General features: G+C 40.2%; 1 protein-coding gene across 1 annotated transcript in view; it reads right to left on the reverse strand.

Moving 5' to 3' along the window:
* Nucleotides 1-1,399: 1,399 nt before the first annotated feature.
* Nucleotides 1,400-22,037, reverse strand: part of dachd (dachshund d) — an 85,324-nt gene continuing 64,686 nt past the window's right edge. Inside the window, exons 2-3 of the mRNA XM_008435523.2 lie at nt 12,522-12,637; nt 1,400-1,584 (exon numbers count right to left, since the gene is read on the reverse strand). Coding sequence (XP_008433745.1) covers nt 1,415-1,584; nt 12,522-12,637 — 286 coding nt within the window. The 3' untranslated portion in view covers nt 1,400-1,414. The remainder of the gene's footprint in view (nt 1,585-12,521; nt 12,638-22,037) is intronic.

A 22,037-nucleotide genomic window follows, 5' to 3' on the forward strand; every position in this document is an offset into this window, starting at 1 on the left:
TCCATGCACACATTTCTAGGCTTTCAGTCGTTCAACACATTGTCTCTCCATTCTTGGGACACACTTGCTGGTTTATTCAGATTGTTGCTATGAAGTCTGTTCTGCTCATTGTTTTGAACTGTGATATGTATAAAGCCACACGTGGAAATATGTTTTAATTTAAGAATCAAGTGTACCACATGTTGACCATTGAAATAAAGACATATTGAAGGGTTSCTGATACAAGAASTAGTTTTGAATCTAACAGGCTTTGAAGATTTATTCACATCTATTCCWCTTCAAAGTCCCCAAAATGTTATCTGGTTTTTGCAAACCTCAAAACATCAARGAAGATGCAGTTTCACTTGAGTTTCTARGTTTTTGATGCAAATAATGATGGGGGATAAGGGCGCAAAACTCAAGCAAAAAGCTTGTCAGGATTTCACYTGCTGATGAAAGACAATCAATGGGAAATGAGCCAATTTGGATCAATCGCTGCCAGACTGACTGGTGCATTTTATGCTGAAGTTGAGCCTCTTATTTTGGTAACGTTTTAAAGGACTATTTTGCTTCCTTTTGCATCTGAAAAACTAAGATTGGCTCCTTTAAAAACTCTATAAAATCAAACTTTTTTTTCAAATCTCATCAAGATGATCAATTACAGATTTTTAAACTCATATGTAAATACCTTTATTTTGTTGGTGAGAATGTCCAAAAACGGGAACATCAGTGGTTTGTTTTGCATTCTAATCTTGACCCAGTTTAAAATAATTGTGGATCTAGTTTAAAACCTAGACACAAGTGGGAAGCCAAAAAATGGAATAAAATTACCCTGTAGTTTTGTTATAAACTACAGGGTCTCATACTGTCATTAACTCAGACAACAAATCATTCAACAAGCTGGATATAAAAAAAAGTTTTGATGTGGTGCTTTTACAATTTACCTTGTGCTTTCCTTTATTTATAGCAAATAAGGTTTTTATTTCATCTATTTATTATTGCTCTAATATTTTAAAAAAAAGGTGTGAAAAACTCCAACATTTTCCTCCATAGTGTTTTTTACATGTGGATTTAAAAAAAGAATCAATTACATTTTTTTCAAGATTTCAAACATACAAAGATAGGCAGATGGATATGTACAATTTCACAGAACTTTTACAGTAAACTACTATTTTTGGACAGAGAGTAATAATAAATGGCAAGCTGGAAACAAGCTGAAATGTTATTTTTATAGTATAGTAACTCTTAGACAAGCAACAAGTGGTAGTRATTTCTATTTTGCTAACATATATGTAGACTATTCTTTACTAAAGGCAACAGTAGATTGTCTAGAACGTGTTTGTGTCTGTACAGCTGTATTAAAATGCTCTGCAACGTGCATCTGTCATCCCGTTAATGCGAGTGCAGATTTGTCTGTGACAGTGCGTGTGTGCGTTTAAAGGGCATCCTCACCGACRCCRGAGCTGAGGTCTCCATTCTCTCCGTCAGCCCCGTGGTGGTTGGCGTTGCCGTGGTAGCCGCTCATCGCCTCCAGCTTGATCTTCTTGACCTTCATGGCCTCTGCGATGGCTGCGTTGGCAGCTGCCGCCGCGGCCGCTGTCAGGCCTGGAGAGAGGAGGCAGACGAGACAAGAGAGCTTTACAGAACCTGCCGCACCGTCTGCGAGGGGCGCCCGCGAGACCCCTTCCACGGCGAATCCAAACGACAAACGCGTGAAACTGACTCAGACTGTAATGAGGAGGAACGCTAAATAATTTCACGTACGGCGCCGAACGAGCTCCTGCGAAACGCCCGCATTGGTGTTTCATCTTCTGACAGGGGAGATCTTCCTAGCAGGTTATCATGCTGATGAGATGGATGCCTGTGTGTGTGTGTGTGTGTGTGTGTGTGTGTGTGTGTGTGTGTGCGTGTGTGTGTGTGTGTGTGTGCGTTGGTGTTTGGCGGCATATGATTTTTATGAATGTTTCCAGGACTCCAGCAGTCGTCGCCGCTGTCCTGATGTATTTGTTCCCTGATAGGAGCCGATGCAGTCGAGATAATAACGCGTTCCATGCGCGCGACTTGTAAGACGCAACGTGTCTGTGTATAAAACACTGTCTGACACGAGAGGGAAGAGAAAGCCAGAGAGGCTCAAGCAACACAGGCAATGATTCTTGTTGATGACAACTTAAGTCGCGTTCAAGTGATCTAATCAACATATTTATAGCTGATGTTTAAATAAACTCAAGCTAAGAACAGTGTAGCAGGCACTTGGGGATTTTTCTTTTCTTTTTTTTCCCACAATAGTTTAGTTTTAAGTGAGCAATTTTTCATGAAGCCTTTAAAAAGACATTCAGAATGGGGTCTGGTAAAAACAAAAAAAGAGAAACGATGCCGTAAAGAATTTAGTGTAAATGTAAAAATAAAACACAGACAACACAAGTAAAGTAAATGATGGCGCTTTCATGCAAAAATACACATTTAAAAGTTCAAAGTTGGCTTTTGGGAAAAAAAGATAAACCTTGGGATGAGGCATTACAGAAGTTTCCATTTCCTCATAGTTTCAAGAACCTCAAAAGTTTCCATCCCATGCTGCACCTCAAGGTTTTTGGTTCCTTTAATGAGATACAAGAATAAAACACTTACATATTTCTCTGGTTGTATGAAGTGTAAAAGTGGCACAGTGCCGCTGTGCATTGCCTGTCAGCTGGCTGAAAGAAGGTCCRGTCATTTATTTATTTATTTTTTACTGACAAAAAGGACAAATTTTGCTGCTTTAAAAATAGTTCTGGCCACAAAAAACCCAGATAGTAATGCTGTGTAACTATATCCTCCCCACTATCACAATTTTTTTTTAGGTAACATTTAGTTAAACTAGAATAATTAGCAGGATGTCTGTTAGGCAGCCAAATGCAGGCRAGCTAGCTAAGAGCAAAAGTATTTAACCTTTTCTTTCCTAACTTTTTCGTATTAGATGCTAGAGAAAATGATGGAGAACCAGAAGCACAGTGTTATTATTATTCTTGATGTGTTTACTGTCTAAGCAGCAGTTTWAACCAGTTTTTCTACTTGAACTAAAAGTAATTAGGATCATTACATTTCTGTATTTAGTATTTGTCGTAATTCAACGTTAGCCGTGAAAATCAGCATTCTGGGTAAACAGTTTCTCAAGACTTTTTCTTTCTTTCTTTTTTTTTTGTAAAAACTCGACGAAAAATCATCCCGTTCCACCGCAGCTCGAAGAACCCYGTAAACCAATTACCTCACATCGGTTTGTATGCATATCACTTGAAAAATTTCTGACAAAAAGCCAAATAGCTCAGAGAATTTTGCATGCATCTGCTCACGCCAAAGGCTGCTGTTCCTCCTGAGTAGACTAAATGAATATTGACATCACACTTTAAATAATCATTCACATTTCCACCGCGATCCCCCCAAATACGCTGCAGAATAGCAAATTGTGACACGGTTGTCCGACATCAATCAAAATGAACCGGCTATGATTGATATAGTGAGAGCGGGATTATAGACGCACGTATGCCTGGCACACTGCAGAGATCATAAAGCACTGGTTTGTCATTGTGGTAGTTCCGGGGTTCTGGTGTATCGAACGTGACTCAAATCTTTATTCATGAGGCTGGTTTCAAACAGCAGGGACTGATATAGTGTTAAAGCTCCTCCAGGCCCGGTGAGTCTCAGGAGAGTCCTGCAACTCTTCTTGCCAACACCGGCGAGGAAATCAAAGATGCAGAGCAAAAAAAAAAAAAAAGAAAAAAGAAAACAAGATATGTACCTATTACTGTTATAACTCATACACACAATGCCGTATATCACCTGCYCTCCTCTTACATGGGCTGTTTGCAGTTGATATGCGGGTTTGCCTTACGTTTCTGACGCAGAACAAAGCCGCGTCGGCGTTTATCATCGCTAAGCTGTCACGTCTCAGTGATGGGACTCGACGCAGCTATTAGCAATGCATTTGAGAGGAGACGCGAGTAAAGGGAGAGGTGGGAATCGTACACGTGGCTCTAATAGATGCAAACACAGTGGGGGGAAAAAAACAAAAAAAAAACAACACATGCGAGCCGGAGCCTGGACGGCCTCTTTTCTCATCCGCAGCCCAGATGGTGAGAGTCACTCTGAGCCGCTGACATGGAGGTGCATATAATTTAAAGCCTTGTTTGCATCTTAAAATACATCAGTACCATATTGACGTACAGTATACATCATGTCAGCCTGGGCCCTCTCGTTTGCAATGGACCCTGGCTTGCTGTTCCATATGCATAAGCAAGGCAAGACGAAGGGGTTGGTGGTGGGGGTGGGGGTGTGGGTGGCGTCTGGGGGTGGGGGTGGACGGGGGGCTGGACGCCATCGCCTCATAAGAAGGTGATACTTCTTCACATAATGAATGTGGCCTCTGCCCAGCCTGAAGGTCAGCCTTCATTTGTGTATAATGGGCAAGAGTCAACTGTTTTCCAAATGAGACGTATGCAGAACAGACTGCCGAGTAAATATTGAAATCACCTCTGGGCTGTTTGTGTGATAAATTCCCCCCACAAATCAGGTGCCGCGCATGGGGGAGTACCGCAGTGGAGCTCGCTGACGCTCTCTAACTTGTGAGAAGAGCCACAGTTTATGGCTGACACAGTCAGGCCTGTCCTCCGAGGTGGACCAGATTGACTGCAGGAGCCATCGTGAAATGAAGAAAAGGGAAATAGGTGCATTTAGGAGAACCAAGGGTGTGGCGATACATCCAGTTCTCAAACCAATAAGATACTGACAATACTGGGCTCACAAGAACGAGATGAAATTCTGCAGTTATCTTTGGGAACTAACAATTCCTCTCATTAAATTGGTCTCTACACACATCTATGACGGAAAATCAGACATGTCCCTTGCAGATTTAGATGTGAAATAATTTGTATTCAACCAAACAGACACATGAAACTTAGCTCTTCTCTATAGTTATTCTSACCACTCAAAGTGAATGACGCTATACTGCCACATTCACCCAATGGTGCTCAGACACACAGAAACATTCGATCATTCAAGGAATCGTTTGCTTGCATGACAACAATCAAACTCTTTTGATGAATGCTGACCAGCCTTTTGAAGGTTTTCACTTGTGTTTTGAAGATTTACGTTTAGTGAATACATGATGTGGTAATCAGATTAAAGTCAGGAGTTTAATCTGATTAATGTTTAATCTGAAGAAACGGTGGTCAAATGAAAAGATTATATTGAACCTAAATTGTCCAGGGTTATGGATAATTTTAAGCTCAACTATAAATTGTTAAAGCAATAAACCACTGTTGTAAAGAATCTCAGGTGACTGTCGAGTAGTCCAGCCCAGTTTTTAAGCTCATCTTATGGAAAAAAGGGTCTGAAAATAGTTCCTAGAAATCATTAAAAATGCTCCCTTTTTCTGTTTTCACAAATACAATAAGGGTTCTGTTATGTTATTCAGTGCAGAACAGAAAGTGTGGAATATTCCTGCAGTTTTACCCTAATAAAACATACAGAAGCAATTGCCAACTTAAGAGACTGGGTGTTAATGCTAGAATGCTTTCTAGGTGTGTGAGATGAGTGGCTACACAATATTTGGTTGGAAGGAGCAAGCTGTTTTTTTTATTTTTTTATCTGTAATCAGTTTTTAATATTTCAGTTCAATCCAAAAATAAAAATGTTTGTCTGATTCTGAGGTGGCCCTAATGTCAAAACGCATCTTTATGCTTTCACAAAAAGTGTAAAGGTCTCCTAGGAAGCAAAGAGTGTTTTCAAGAATCTCTGCTCAGTTTACAGTTTGGTCTGAGCATTTTAGATTTTGAACTAGAAGAAATCATACAGAGTTTGGACTGATTTTAAAAGAAACTTGTAAATGGCCTGTTAGTTTAGTGCAGACAGGTTAGCATAATGTTGTTAGCAGCTGGCGGCTAGCCAGTCAAGTTTTTTTTGTACATCACACACATCAGCAACATAATACAGTAACCAAATAACTGCATTCTCACAATGCTAATAATTCATTTGTATCTCTTCTATCTTTTTTTTCTGTCAATTCATTATTACTTTCTTTCTTACTTGCTGCTTAAGGCATGTGGGGCTCGTAATATTATCTTAGACTTATTTCACCAGACAAAGTCAAATGTTGACAACAACCAAATAGAGATTCATAATGCAGACTTCACTTTGATGGGAAATATTGTACTGTGAGATCCTGTAGCACACATAAAGGGAGGGTGCTGATCAAACGTGTAAATCAAAAGCCAATAAATTGATTTGTACTACTGTGAAATGAACTGGGTGATCACTTTTTCCCTTTTTCCACTTGTCATTTAGCCACAACCCTCGCCCTGCCTTTGACAGAGTGACACAATCCATGAATGGAAATCTTTGTTTTAAGGATTGTTTAATTTCATCAGATCGATTGTCACATCCACATAATGTGGAGGTGGTGTTGGGGGGGGGGAGACGACGGTGCCCACCAACAGGTCTATTAGCCACCAGAAGCCTGAACGTCAACAAGGCCAGTCCCGCCCGGTGCTAATCTGCATTCATTACTATGCAAACAAAACAATCCGGCATCATATATTCTTTCAAAGTCACCTTTAGATTCAGACACTTTTCTGATACCAGAGCACAGAGGAGGGAGAATCCTCCGGAGCGCAAAACAAACAGCGCATCATGTAGAGAGAGCCACACCAAAAAAAAAAAAAAAAAAAGGGTTTCAAACAAACAGAGAATAGCATGGCACTGTCACATGGGGAGCACAAAACAGCAAATAAGGGAGACAAGGTCTGATGGTAGCCCTTGGAGCAGCTGTCATATTAAATAATAATGAAGGATCTATTAATATGCAAAGGAAGCAGCAGCCGACTGGCTTAACGCTGTCATGCCTCTGCATATTGTCAGRATCTTCATCATTAATTAACATGCTAGCTGCCCCATACCTGCGCCAATGTCAGAACATTCTTACAACAAACACCCCAATGCCTGTGCCCTCCGCAACTAACTCGGATAATTAAATTAAAATCAGATTAACTTCATGTCGGTTCCCCCACAAAAAAAGAAAAGAAAGAAAAACAACTTTCTCTAACACTTGATAAAATAATAACAACCAAAGCTTATCTGTAGCTTAACAGTTTTTTTTTTTTTACTGTTAAAGTAAAAAAACAAAACAATGGAAACGGGATTTATTTATCGGGGCATAAAAAGGAATTGAGACACTCTGTGTCAACGAGCACGGCCGCCTAATTTTATGCATGGTCTGGCGAAGGCGATGACAAACCGGGGACGGGAACRACGCCGCTCTTAGGTACACTAAACCACTTGAACTGTGCGATCCGCATCATGACGAATTTAGTATCAATTACAGGGTGGGCTAACCTTACGACAGGCGGCGGGACTGAAAGAGGAGGGGCAGCGACACAAAGAAGTGACAGTAAATTACCTGCTGCACGCTGGAAACTATTTTAAACCTGATCGGAGCGCTGGCGGATTATGATCCGCTCAGCAGCTCAAAGTGACATGCTAATTGTGCGCTKGGAACGTATAAATATTAGAATGTGGCTCATCTTACGACAGTAGCTCTCTGTACTCGGTATCRAGCAATAGAGAACATCTAATGGTATTGCTTTAGTAAGGTACAGTTTCATATTTTCAAACACATTTTAGTACCAGATATAGATAACTTGAGTAAATACACAAGATAGATAAAGTCAGTTTTCCCATGATGCTTTCCTTTGCTATCAAGTTTTTGTGATGACTGGCAGTGAGTCTTGTTCTGACTGACATCAGAGTGGAAAAATTTGTCATTGGAGACTTACTTCAGTTAAGTCACTCTGGGAGGCAGGYTAGGATGATTTCTCACTTAAGGTCACTCTACAATATCTAATTGGGATTTACGTCTGGACTTCGACTAGGCCACTACAGGCCTTCATTTTGTTTTGTTTTTTATTCTCTCTGTAGGTCTCTGGAGTCCTCTAGCCTCAGAAATGGCTTTACAACCCCTTTTCCAAACTGACAGATGTCCGTTGGATGTTTCAGCCTACTGAAACATCCAACATCCTGTTGTGAGACAGGTTTTCTTTAGATGTTTTATTATTATTATTATTATTATACATGACAAAATCAGATCTAGATGTAGCTAAGCCTGATTAGTTAGACCCCAAAAACTAACATGTTGTTGATTACAGTTAATTCATAGTTTAACCAGGATGGGAGTTTAGTTTCTCACATACGGTCAGATTGGTTTAGGTAAATGTATTTTTATCCTAAATGTTTATCCTCATTGTTTAAAAACCACATTTGTGTTAACTCTGGTGTTTGTCTTGTGTCTAAATGACTTTMTTGTAAGTGCATCAAAAAGGTAACAACAGGAAAAATCTGCAAGGGAGCAAATACTTTTTTTTTCAGGACATTGTAGGTGACATTCATTTCTYTAATGGTAAATGCAGTGCTCTTGCCTTATTCAAAAGGCTGAAGCCATATCTGGGACATAAATGAATTACACTGAAGTTGCTGCTTAAGTAGAGGCCAGAGTGTGAGTGGAACCCCATCCACCCTCCCTCTTCACTCAAAAGGAGATGTCATCTCAGTGTGGTGTCAGTCCACAGCAAATAATCCGATTTGGGGGGGTGAGCAAGGGGGGCGKAGGGGGGCAATCTGCCTGTAATGCATCAGCAACTGGAAAGGTTCCAGCGCACCCGCCTCGCCGCCCCCAAACCCTGYGGGCCACGAGCGYGAGCGTTGGAGGGCTCGCGGCGTGTGCGAGTCGCGTGGTTTTGGAMACATGCGAAAGTGCTTCCTTAAGTAGAGATCCAAAGAAAATGAAGCTGRTGTCAAGGACAGAGATACATATGCTAACAATATGTTGCACATCGCCTCTCGCAGATCCCAGCGACTGCAGGGACGACATATTTCCGCGGCTCGCGCGTTGATGCTAATCCGGTGTGATTTGAATAAGTGTCCGACGCTTGGAGAGAAAGTTATCTTCAAACAGTTAGCATGGAGTAATCTCAGCAAATTAAGCACTACTACTTCAACGGCTTTTATGAATCAAGTCATAAAGTAAAACCTTTKGCTTTATTTGAGCTACGTTCAGAAGCGTGTCGATGACGATTAGCTTGAAAAGCACACCGACTGTATGTGCTGGTTTTTGATCTGGCTTTCTTTCTGTGACAGGGAAGAAATTACATTTATCTGTGAGCCAGACTGAATAATGCACATTATCTTTCTGTTGTTATAGAGTCTTGAACAATCGCCAAAGCTTCGGCCTACATTTCATTTCTATGTGTGGACGCAAGCACAGAAAAGATAAAAAATAAATGTGACACARGAGTAGAATGTAACTACGCCAGCAGCCACATTTATTGGCACGATTGTYTTCCCTTTTTCTGCTCTCGGAGATACAGCCAATGAGTGACAAAGAAAATTAAATGTGCTTCTGGATTGGCTGATTTGCCAATTCCACCTAGYAGGGTATGGCGCTAGTTGCCTGGGTGCTAGTTAGCCAAGATGCGATATGAAAATGTTACGTTCCACTGAAAGAGCCATGAATAGATGAATCTGCAAATACTGAACCAACAATTGGTATTCCACTGTATTTGTTATGACAGGATTTTCCCCCTGCTGGATAAATATACTCATATCAAAGGTCGTTTTATTCTCAAATGTTCTAAGTGAGATTACGTTCCTCCAACAAAAGACAAATCTATTCTAAAGCTGTTTGTATACCTTYGGGTTTTGATAAGTATAAACGGAGCTGTGTTTACAAAACTCTCTCGTTATCGTGAGTGAAAACGTTTGGACGCAACATGATAACCAACGACTACTTACAATATGCTATGTGCCAGTTACTTATTGGCACATAGCTTATTGAAGCTTATTGTCTAAATGTATAGATAAACAAAAGTTTATCTTAAAAACCTGGAACTTCTTAGGAGCTTTTGATAGCATCATCAGAAACAATACTTTTATTATTATTATTATTATTATTATTATTATTATTATTATTATTATTCATTAAAAACGATTAAAAAGTGCTGGGAAATTTCTGTCACACCCCAGCAGGGAAGCTTCAGGGAAGTTATGAGAAGAACCTCAGTTACTTCATCTGTGCCCCCTGAATACCCCGACTAAATGTCAAGATCACAGAGTCCCTCTGGACCTAAAGGGGAAGATATCAAAAGGCTCCTTTTGTTGCTTCATGTTCTACTAAATAACCCGTCTTTCTCATCACTGTCCGTCTGTCTGTCTCGTGTTTTTTTTTTTTTTTGCTTCGGCCTTTAAGTTCGCCTTTCATTGTGCGGGCCACCTCACCCCGCTCTCTAAGTTCAAAGCCGCAGCCACGGCTGTGAGACTCTGCTGTATTTGAACACATGGATTAGCTGCAGCTTATTATTTGCCCTACAGATGCTTTCGCCACACCGGAGAATAAGGGAAAAAGTATCTCCCGACAAAGCTGTTGTTGCGAATGCAAATCTGTTGGCAAAAGGTTATCAGGAATAAATAAAAAACTCTGCTGCGGTGGTTTGATCTGCCACAGTTTTCTACTTGGCTAAAACACACGACATGTGCCGCACACCAAGAAGGCACAGCAAAAGTTGCCTTGGACAGCACAGTATCATTAAAGACATATCAGGAAGGACAGGAAAATATGCAAATCAGAGCACTTAGAGCCACCAACATCAAAGCGCCCACAAACGAAGCCAGCCACAAATAGAACAAAAGCATTAGTTGCAATAAGACTTGGCCTCGGGGCGAAGCTGRGGCACAAACGCTTGTTGTTGATTCTTGTGGCGATAAGGCTTGCTTTAGCATCACCACTGCCTATGTACATATACCAGTGGAGTGGATTTAATCGCACTAATTAGAATGCACTCAAGGCAAAATGCAACATCTACTGGAATAATCTGAGAGAAAAGATCTCCAGTCCAATTTATTCTCCTGCTGTTGGTTTCCGGAGGGGAGGGTTGAGCGGAGGATCTGTTTTTGGTAAAACGAGTGAGCGGCTGGTGTCTGGTGGTTGGGTGCATGTGTCACTTTGGACTGGTTGCCATTTTGAGGACAAGCTGCAGGGAGGCCACTCATAGGGAGGCAGTATGTGTGTGTGTGTAATAAAAAAGAAAGAGAACGAGAAGTCACCCAGATAGAGAGAAGCAGAGCCTTAGCAACAGCAGCATACAGCTGGATATGGTGCTGGTTAGCAGTATGAGGGTTTCAGTAAGCTCTGGTTTCAAATCCACTAAAATTATCCATAATATTGTTCCTACAATTTAAAGTAATTTAAGCAAAATGAGCTTGGGTGTTCTTGCTTTAACAATTCAGCACAGAATAGCTGGTGCCTGCCTGCTGACACCGTTTGTCAGCTGGCTGAAAGGAGCTTCCAATTATTTTTTTTCCTCTAGCTTGAACAAAGTTGGAAATAAGGACGTGGCAAGAAGGACACTACAGGACGACCACCGAAGCAGAAAACCTGACTAATTAAATTTCCTCATTTAGGCTTGTGTTGATCTATGTGGAGCAGATTTTTTATTTTTATGTAGCAAACACATTTGCTTGGAAACTACTACCGAATTTAGCRCGTCTTTACATTAAGTCTATGAATAAAAAATAAATAAAAAATWAAAAAAATGCCACATATATGGGCAATGAGCATCAAGACATTAAAATGTTTTAAAAAGTTTCCAAACTACAGAGACAGTGACCAGAGTCTCTCTTTTTTTTATGCTGCAWARATTGAGACCCACATGTTGCTGTGCACTGCCACTCAGCTGGCTGAACGAAGGCAACTGCGCCTTTCATTTACTCATGAGAGACGTTAGAACCGTTTCYGGTAACAGAAATCAATCACATCTTGTTATATTTTTTAGCTTATATATTTTTTTTTCTTGTAAACAGAATCACACTGCAATGCCATGCTATTTTTAACCCAATATGCCACGAGAATWTCATCATATTTTAACACTACCTGACCACAAACCTGCAAACGAAGCAGATATCCTGACTAATTACCCAGCTAATATATATAAGTATATAATTTTTTGGTAGTGATAACGCTTAAGGTGTCATTTTCTGCACAATAAGCACTTGATAACTACAAAATGTTGTGCTGTTGTTTTTTTTCCCCCACATGTTTTGCAAAAGATATATGAATCGAAATAAAAATAGCATCAAATATGATGCCAAAAGGCTGCATGGTGGTCCAGTTGTTAGCACTGAAACCTCGCAGTAAGAAGGTTTGAATCCCACCTGGAGGCCTTTCTGCATGGAGTTTGAATATAATATAGGTTATGATCACTAAAATAGCACTTAGGAGTGTGTGTGTGTGTGTTGATTATGAGTTTAACACCACATAATCAATACTTTGGGTTATTCTTTGCAGTAAAAAACAGGTACGAGTAGAATAACTGTCGTTTTTCGAATATAAATWAAACCAATTACATCGTGTTTTGTGCTCAGTTTTTATTCAAGCGGCGTAGGGTTTTGATTTCGAAACAGCGGTGTTTTAACTCCGAGTCATAATCTCGGCCCGCATATGGGAGCAGCAGAGATCCGAACCGTACCTGTGGGAGGGATCATGCCAGGGGACATGAGTCCAGGCACCGAGTGGGGCATGATGTGGGGGTTCTCCGGCGACGTCACGCTCTGGGTCCTCTTTGGAGGCCGTCCGGGTCTGGAGCTGCAGACAGAGGAGAGAAAAGTTCAACTTGTGAGACGAGGGGGGCAGAAGAGGTGGTGGTGGTGGTGGTGGGGGTGGTGGTGCTAGTGTTAACATTTGCAGCTTACCAGAATGCAATTCCATTCCAAAGAGCTAACATGTACTGTAAATAAATTTCTTTTCAAGGACAGTTGCTTTCTGCAGCTCGACATAATAGACTTCCATAACTAATTAGATTACACGCTGAATTCATTTCCTTTATTGAAGATCAACCACTTTTTGATGCATAATTCATAACCTGCACCTCGTTACCTGTTCCCCCGTATTAATATCCCCACACTATTTGAATTGCCTCGTTTGCATATGCTAAAACCCAGCGCTCGGCCCTCGGCCTGGAAATTACATGTTAACTTGTTATAATTATTGCAGTCAGGCCACTATTGATTTATGAGACTTTTAAAAACCAAATATGTGTAGTTCTGGTAATGAATGATATTTTAAGGTTCTTCAGGAAATTAAAAGGCAATGGCTGCCTTAGGAAATGTTCTGCTTGCTTGATTTAATGCGTGCCTTAGCTGGAAGGTGGTGTGACAGAGTGATTCAGACCTGTTGGACGGTTCTGATGGGGGAGTTTTATTACACCAAACGAGGGGCACAGATCCAGCCGTGATAAATGACTGTGCCACCTCGCTGTGGAGAAGAAAAAGGCCTTCAAAGCAGATACACCCTTGACTTTCTTCACATCTTACTCATTCACTTATTAATACAGCTTCGAGTTTCAATCAATACCTACTTTGCAGGCTTATAGTTGCAAAGAAAAGCCTACAGGGTAAAGGAAAAAAAAAAAAAACACACACACACATGCACAACGGGGCCATGTGAGGGACCGAGATCCTGTAGAGGCATATTCTTTATGAAGCACTGGCTGTGCGTCTCAGCTGAAGATGAATTATGGTGACTTGACACAGGTGACATATTGGCTTCATACATTATTTCGCATAGTAGTCCATTTCAAGCTTTTGCGAGATACAAAGTTCCGTCTTAAATGACTTGAGTCTATCTTTAAAACACAATATGATCTCTGTAGCRTGCTGTAAATAGCCAAAGTGGTCAAACAAGAAGACAAAGGGTTTTTGTTTTGTTTTTATTTAGCCAAGCAAACACGTGAATTTCAACTTTTACATGCCAGAACTATACATTTAGTTTTCTTCAGTTGTAAAAAATATTTTACCTGGATAGGATTTTTTTAAGTGAAATGGCGCATCAAAGTGCAACCAAGGTGCCTTTTTTTTGTGGCTCTCAACTGTAGTCATAAAAAAATGCTAAAAATTGATTAGTGCAAAATTAAAATCTTCTTTTAATGGAAAATGTCAGCCACAACACACGAACAGGTATTTGTCTCGCGTTAGTCAGGCTTTTAGCTTTCTCTTTCATTTCATGATTAACAAAACCACGTCAGTCCAGTAACCGGGATGAACCCATAATTCACCCTCAGCTAATGTAACTACTTACAAATCTGCTTTTAATTAATTTACTACACTTGCCTAAAAGTAGCAACTGTCATCAACGAAACAGTGACCAAAATCCTGTCCTGATGAAAATAGACAATTTCTTCTTCTATTTTTTTTTTTTTTCTAAGCCCATAAGAATTGCAAACGGCCTGTGTTAGTTGGGCCAACATGCAAAATTAATTCTTTCTTTATTTAAATTTTTCATTTGCAGAGTTTCTGTTAAGTTAATTTGCTGTGCCCTTCAGCCACCACAAGGGTGGGCTGAGTCCTCAGCAGCCCCTCATCCCATGTTAACACAACTATTTACATGTTTTGTGGCTTATCTGTCCAGTGACGATTGCTGGAAACTTTAACACATCTGCTCTGATAATAACCGACCCAGCAGATGTGTTCGTCTGTCAGAATTGCTCCTCCGCCCTGCCCTCTTTTTTATTTATAGACCATCCAAAAGTCGAACTCAAATCACAAGTCCCCCCCCTGCCCCCCCCCCACAATCAAAGAAATACAAGTTGGGTTTTCCAGTCCAACAAAAACGAGCTCCTCTTATCTAACTGTAAAGTGTTATTCCAGACTTTATCAGCCAGTACAATATATGAGGCTGTTTGTGTTACAGTACATTTCCCTACATTTCCCAAAGGCGGTATCTGAAGACAGACGCAGTGGCTTTAGCAGCAGCCTTAGTGGTTGAATTTATTCAGCCATGTCTTGTGAGGTTTATTTACCTCACCAGTGCTAATAGAGTGCACTCACGCTGTCTGTCTGAATATGCTGACTCTTTCATATACACTCTGGCTCTGGAGGTTTTAGGGCTAAAAGCAGACTTTCACCCAACTGTGTCCCCCTTTTGGAGGGGAAACACAAGAGACAGAAAGAAGTATCAAGAGTATGACAGTAAAGGGAGGAGGGCAGCTGGGGAGGGCAGAAGGGAGGAGAAGGGGAGAAAGAGAAATGAGCAGTCGTTCACCCAGCGAAGGTCTGGAAACGGTATTCCTATTCCTATAGAAGCAGCTCTTTGATCTTATGAGAGGGCAAAATCGCAGACAGTTTTGCTGTCATCGCTTTCACTTGTACTCTGGCTGAATTATTTATAAAAGAACTCAATAGAGGGTATAGGAGGAGCAAAACTCTTTTTCACTAACAATACTAAAGGCAAAAAGAAAAAAAACGCTCTCAAATGGACAAAAAGAAATGTCACATCAACCTTAGATCATGTCAAAGCTCCGTCACAAAGCCCCAGTTAAGTACACCTAATGTTTAGGTAGTCTGCCAGAGAATATGTCCGTGTGTTTAAAGGGGGATAGCATTTCAACCACTCTCTCCAAACAAATAACACTGGCCGGCCATGAAAGCAATACAGAAACTGAAACGCTTTGAACTGAGGAACCTCCGAGCAACAGGAAGGGCTCTCAGGAATAATATCACTGTCTCCTTTCCTTACGGTTGAGTGGGCGTCTGTATTTGCAGAAATAGCAAACAATTTGTTGAAGAAGGGGGACAGAATAATACTCACTGATTTGTTTAATATTTCGGTCTTTCAGTCTCGCAGTTCTGTGCGATGTTCCTTAACATTTTTTGACAATAAAAGTTAGGACATTTGAACATGTCTTATTTATATATATGCTTTCGGGTTTTTTTTTTTAGCTGAGACAAACTTTTGATGTGAGACTGGTGCTAGTTTGCTTTGCTTTAGATTATAAATCTGATCAAGAAAAATCCTGTACGGTGTTCTTCAAGGCTCCATACTCGGGTCACTTTTATTCTATATTTACATGCTCACWCAAGCTCAGGGTAATATCTTAAAATAATATGCCAATGAGACTAAACTTTATATCTGCAGTATATAAATTGGTGTCAACATATGACCACAGTCCTTTCTAGCTGCAAAATCAGTGTTTCCAATGTAAATGAATGGAAGAGGACACATTTTTTGCCAGATAAAAGCAGATAAAATGGTTGTGATTAGAGGTTAGAGAAAAGGGACGAACTACACTTAATGAAGCTAAAAAAAAAATACTAGATAGCATGAAGAAAACCAAATATACTTTATGTTCTATTCAACATTCTTTTAAAAATAAGAGAATTCTGACACKGCTAACTAGCAGTGCTTCTAAAATGCTGCTGCCAGAGTCCTGACCAAGATCAGGATCAAACCAGTCCTTATCGTTCTGGACTGGCTTCCTGTTGGCGAAAAGATAGATTTTTAAATCTTATTAATAGTCTGTAAGGTACTGAATTAAAATGGGCTTAAATACAAATAGTTGCTTCACTCACAAGCGAGCTATTCTGTCAAAGTTCTCAAAAGCAAAGCAAAATCAGCGTGGGCATTTAGCATTYATGCTCCCCAGCTCTGTAACAATATTTACAGACCTAACCCCCCCAAAAACAACTTAGATGTGAAGAAACTCTTGGYGCCAGGAGTAAAATCCTTACGGTTTCATGAAGTCATATAATTTTATCTGTTCATTTTTGTTTTATTTTAGCTATTTCTCTATAACRAATGCCTAAACGCTATTGTTATTCTTTGAATGTATTTTTTTCTTTTTTCTGTAAAACACTACGTTAACTCACGTGTGAATTGTGCTAAAAATAAATAACAGCAGCCTTGCTTTAGGCTGCCTTAAATCACGCAATTCACTGTCCAAAAACACCACAACTACAGCTACGCAAGCTAACGCCTGAAGAGATGGTGGACAGTGGGAGCCATCCAGGCTAATGTGCTGGGGTCCAGAGAGGAACTCAACCTGGCCTAAAACAAAACAGCCAGGCTATTTATCAAGCAGCAGATGCTGATTCCTTAAATAGCCTGGCACAGAAACTGCTCCAAACTAGGCCATTATTGCAGAAAMAAAGATAGCACAACTGGATTTATCACTGGGATTTTGGTTCATTTCCTTTCAGCTGCTTTATTTTCTAATCTTTTTAGCTCGTCTTAAAACGTTTCACCAAAAGAAAAAAAAAAACTGTCTATATTTCACTTTGGGCTTGTTCAAACAATAATATTTCTGTTCCGGGGGATCAGTCACGGAAGAATTTCATTTCATCTTTTATTTATATTTGTACTAAAGACATTTGGGCCCCTCATATCTCTGGCTTCAATTAGGGAAACAAAATAGGCCCCCGCCAGCTTTGAGCCGGGGCCACAAATATGTTACACATCCATTCTCTGCCTTTCTTGTTTTGCTGCTATGGTGAAARGAAAATAGCGGTGAACTTTCCCTGAACCAGACTTCCTTTAATGGCCCCGGCCGTGTGTTGACCCAGCAGAGTCGGCTGGAACCTGATACTATCCAGCTCACTACGCCCGCACGGGCAATCAGATTACACGGGGCCCAACAATACACTCCACACGAGTCCAATTTCAAGCGCTACAATGCAATAAAAGCGCAATAATTGAATTCACGTTCTCGCCCCCGTTTACAGGAAGCCGACACAATGTGATGGGCATAACAAGAGAGGGTGATAACGCATTAGACATCGGGATAGTTCTGATCGTGCGGCGGGATTCTGATGACTCACTTTCGGTCGTCTTTTTTGTTGTTTTTTACCCCCCCCCCGACGACGGAAGTAGCGACTGAGCTCTTATTACCCAGAACGCCGTTAATGCAGTGATTATGATCTGTTATAAATCAATTGAAACCACAAAAGTAATGTTAAGCCCAAGTGAGCACACTCCCTTAGTGGATTTGGTTACACAGAAAGAAAGAGGGGGGAAAAAAAAAATCATCTGCTCTTCCCATCTTGGGATATCTTCAGGAATTCAGCCCGATAATGTCCTCTGTGGCTCCGGCTTGCGGAGAAAGAGCATAATATTATTTCCCGGTGGTTATGATTGAGCCATTAACCTTTTATCTCGGTCTTTTGTTTGACGTTTCTAAAAAGGTAAGGATGGAGATATTTATTCCATTTCCGCCCAGCTGGCCAAAACAAGCGGGTGAATCATTCGTCTGGGGCGTGGGTAAACAAAGGGCCTCCTTAGGTCTCTGCCAATCAGGCCTTATAAAATATTAACCCAATGTCATTGCCCTTTTAAAAATCTCTCACCTAGAATTCCCTAATTGTTCCCTTTTTCTTTATCTCTGCGGTGCAGAGAGTAAATAAATTAACAAAATAGCTTTTAACGCCCCGGGTAACCTTTTAACTGAAGGATTATCTGGGGTTTATTTTTCATTTCTCTCGCCGCGATAGCCGAGCATGCCCCATTGATTGGTTTGCTGGGGTGGTGACCAGCCATGAAAACAAGGTCTTATTGATAAAACAAAGCAGCTTCTTACCTTTTAAGTGCCAGGTCAGGCAGAATTTCAGCTACTCCCCCAGCCCCCCCATTTCCCCATGCGTCCCTCCACGCCACCACCTCCCCTCCTTGCACCTTCCAAGACCATCAGGGGTCTGAATATGCTGAGCTGATGGTTTCTTCTTCTTCTTCTTCTTTTTTTTTTTTTTTTTGCTCCAATCAAATAGTTTAAAAATATGCACACATCTCCCCCAAGAGGTTAACTATGTTTGTTGAAAGATGAGGATAACATGTCTGTGGTGTTTTCCTGCAAATTTTAAATCCCAACAGGTATGATAAGAGCTTTGATTGAAAGGAGGAGATGAAATGCTTTAATTCTAAGAGCAGAGGAAAAATAAAATAATTAAAGGAGTTGGCAAGTAAAATTAATCATGTACAAGCTTTAATCCAAAAATAGATTTGAACTAAAATGGCAAGGGGGCGGGGGGACTGAATAAATACAATTTTCCTGATGTGAATTTATGATGATAACATATATGTCCAATTAATTATTATCTGATTAGCATGTGCTCTTTGCTCTCTGGTTCCCAACATCATCAGCCGCAGTAAGCTCAGGTATGGGAGACATATTAATGATGGCTATGCAAGCTAGGCGATTCCTATTACTTCTTTTGATTAATTTATTTTGATTATTTTTTCTTTTAGTTAATTGTTGTGTTTGCGATATTTTGAAAATAAAAAATAGTCAGTGACGGACGTAAAAAATGCCAAAAATGTTTCTCACACCAGCAAATAGCTATGTGAACCCAACTTTTCCCAGTGAAAATGTAACTATTACTTATTACTATGGATCCTGATAGAAGAGCAATTGCTTTCCACACTGTATCAATGTTTGAGACTCTTATTTTGACATTATAAAGGAAGTAGCTCTTTAGTTGTGTGTTGACTGAGCCAAATACTGAACAAAGCTCATTGGGCTGACTGAAAGCAACTGATTTGATTCAGGTAACTTCAAACCTCCACCTGTGTGAGTATTTGCAGTTTTGATCTGTGATAGATGAAATGTTGAGACACCTTCTAAAAATGTTTATAGCTACTTATTTTGTTAGTTCAAACACAAAATATGCCTCATTATGCATTCAGATGCACTACTGCAGAAGCTAACATCCACCGTCTTCCGCTAGTGGGGTTGCAGCCAATCAGTGCCAAGAGAAATGAATGGAGCACTGGGATTGGCTGATTTGGAAACTCCAGCCATTACTATGTCAAGTATCATTATGCTAATGTATTTCAGCTTTGTATATACTTTACCTATGTTGTACGAAAATGTCTGCAGATACAAAACCGCATTAACAAGATTTGAACATTTTTAGAATTGTTTATGTCCATATTTAAAAAAAAATACTTTACCAACATATAAAATTGATTATAAAGTCAAGTATGTGGGTGCAAAGGGGATAGTTTATGGTACAAAAAGAATGTAGGAAAGAACAAAATGACCCTATGTACACATGAAATGAGTGTTATGGGTGTTACAAAACTCTTCTGTGACTACTTTAAAACGGTGAGGAACGTTTACTCAGTAAACAAACATTGCTTAACAAAACATTGTAAAACGGACATTGCTCAACATCCAAAACAAATAATTGTAGAGCTAGAATCTCAGTCAGATCTTTCTGATGCGATTTTGCTACAAAACTAATAGCATCAACCAGTTAGCAAAATATGACACGTTCAAGTCCCCTCATGTCTGACACCAAGCGGCCTAGTACTTTTAAGACAGGTAGAATGTAAACAGAATTTTTATTACTTATTATTATTTATTTGAAATGTCTTCATTAAAAGACACATTTCAGATGTATGAAACCTTTAACTTCCTTGTAAAACCATAGATGTGCTTTTGTTTTTTTGGACATTAGGGTTATCGTTGACTGAAGCTATTATATGTTGTGTGCTCGAACTAGAACTGGAATATTGTTCAACCATTACGGATTCCTAAAACTGGAGTTTACGTCGTGTGAAACCTTAATTATATTTTGTGAAAAGAAAAAAAAAATTCTCCTAGTTATGTCTCCATCAACAGTTTCATGTTTCACCTAATACAAATGTACCGATAAGCTCGTTATCTACTGCTCAGTGTCCCGCATGTGTTTTTTCATTTTGTCCTTTTTATTCAGATTTGCTGTCAGTCAATAATTATAAATGACATTTGTTTTTATCTTTTTCTAATGATTTACAAACCAAACAATTGATAAAAAGAAGAGCCTACTTCATTATAAAAGTAATTATTGGCCGACTTAGCTGTGTGACAGTTTGCAATAGTTTGACAAAACAGAGTCGGGACAGAAGAGCAGAGTGTACGTTGCCTTCACTCGAAAAGAGGGTGAAAAAAGATGATTTATATTTCCTGCTGACCTTGGCAGTCTATTCGTTGTGACGATCATAATCTCAGAGTCACAGTGTGATACATGAGAATGAATTCACTCATCCATCTTTTTCATGCATCCATCTATCCTTTCCCTGATCTTGTATCTGGATTTGCATTGAACCTATTCTTGGATTATCTCAATCAGTTTTCCCCCCTCGCACCTGTCAGACACTGCCTCGCACAGGTAGCCACAGTCCGCTTATCTGATCTAGATAGCTGGATTACAGCGAGTTGGTGAGTGCGGCGGGGAGGGGGAGAAAAGAAAAACACACTTTTATTTATTAGAGTTAGGCAACAGCTGCATCCGCCTACAAACCGGGGGAACCTTTGTTGCGGAACAATATATCACAGATCAAATGGTGTGAAATCAAAGGAGGGAGAGAGTTAGCATCAATCCGCCACTAAAACCCCCCTTTTAAACTGCTGTCTGTTCTCTGATCCCTGGGTGGACTAATGTGCAGGGTTGGGATCAGCAGCAGTCGGGAGAGAGTGGGTGCTTTCCTGGTGCCTTTGTCTGGCCTCGGCGGCGATTAGAGCCATGCTGGGTCAYGCCATCACCGTGACCCAGCATGGCTGCACGTTGGCCTTGCTAGAGGACGGCGCTCAGGGTTCCTATACGCGCGATGAGAAAGTGTGGATCTTTACATCTTTGTCCAGATGTGGATGAAGATGGAAAAAGAAAACTGAGCATAGAAAAAAAAAATCAGACTTTGTACTTGATTATCCATACATTCTACATCATATTTTATCTATTTGTTCATCGATTTGTCATTCAATCAATTTAACTTTTTCCATCCATCTTTCARTCTATCCCTGTTTAAAATCTAACCATTCATCCTTTGCATATCAGCTTCTATCCAACCATCCACGCATCCATCCTTCCAATGTTTGTCTGAGTTCCGTCCATCTATCCATCCATCTATTTCCCCATCCATTATTTGTCCAACATCTATCCATCCTACAACATTTGATTTTAGCAGGTTAAAAAAAGAAAGTCTGACCAGTGTAAAAACATGTGCTACACATTTGTAGTAGGTGTATTTATACCTTGACAAAAGGGACCAGAATTTACTTCTGCATAACGGCGGAAATGGGACTTGATAAATGTGTATGAACCCTGGATAAAGAAAACCCTCCTATCAGGAATCGTGTCCTGTAATCRCGTTCTTTTAGATATTTGAAGCCTCTCAGGTGTGAAATAGAATATTGGAGCGATCTAAAGCACGATAAACTGCCGATTATTCCCGTGCA

This window comes from Poecilia reticulata, linkage group LG2, assembly GCF_000633615.1.
Source record: "Poecilia reticulata strain Guanapo linkage group LG2, Guppy_female_1.0+MT, whole genome shotgun sequence".
Lineage (NCBI taxonomy): Eukaryota > Metazoa > Chordata > Actinopteri > Cyprinodontiformes > Poeciliidae > Poecilia > Poecilia reticulata.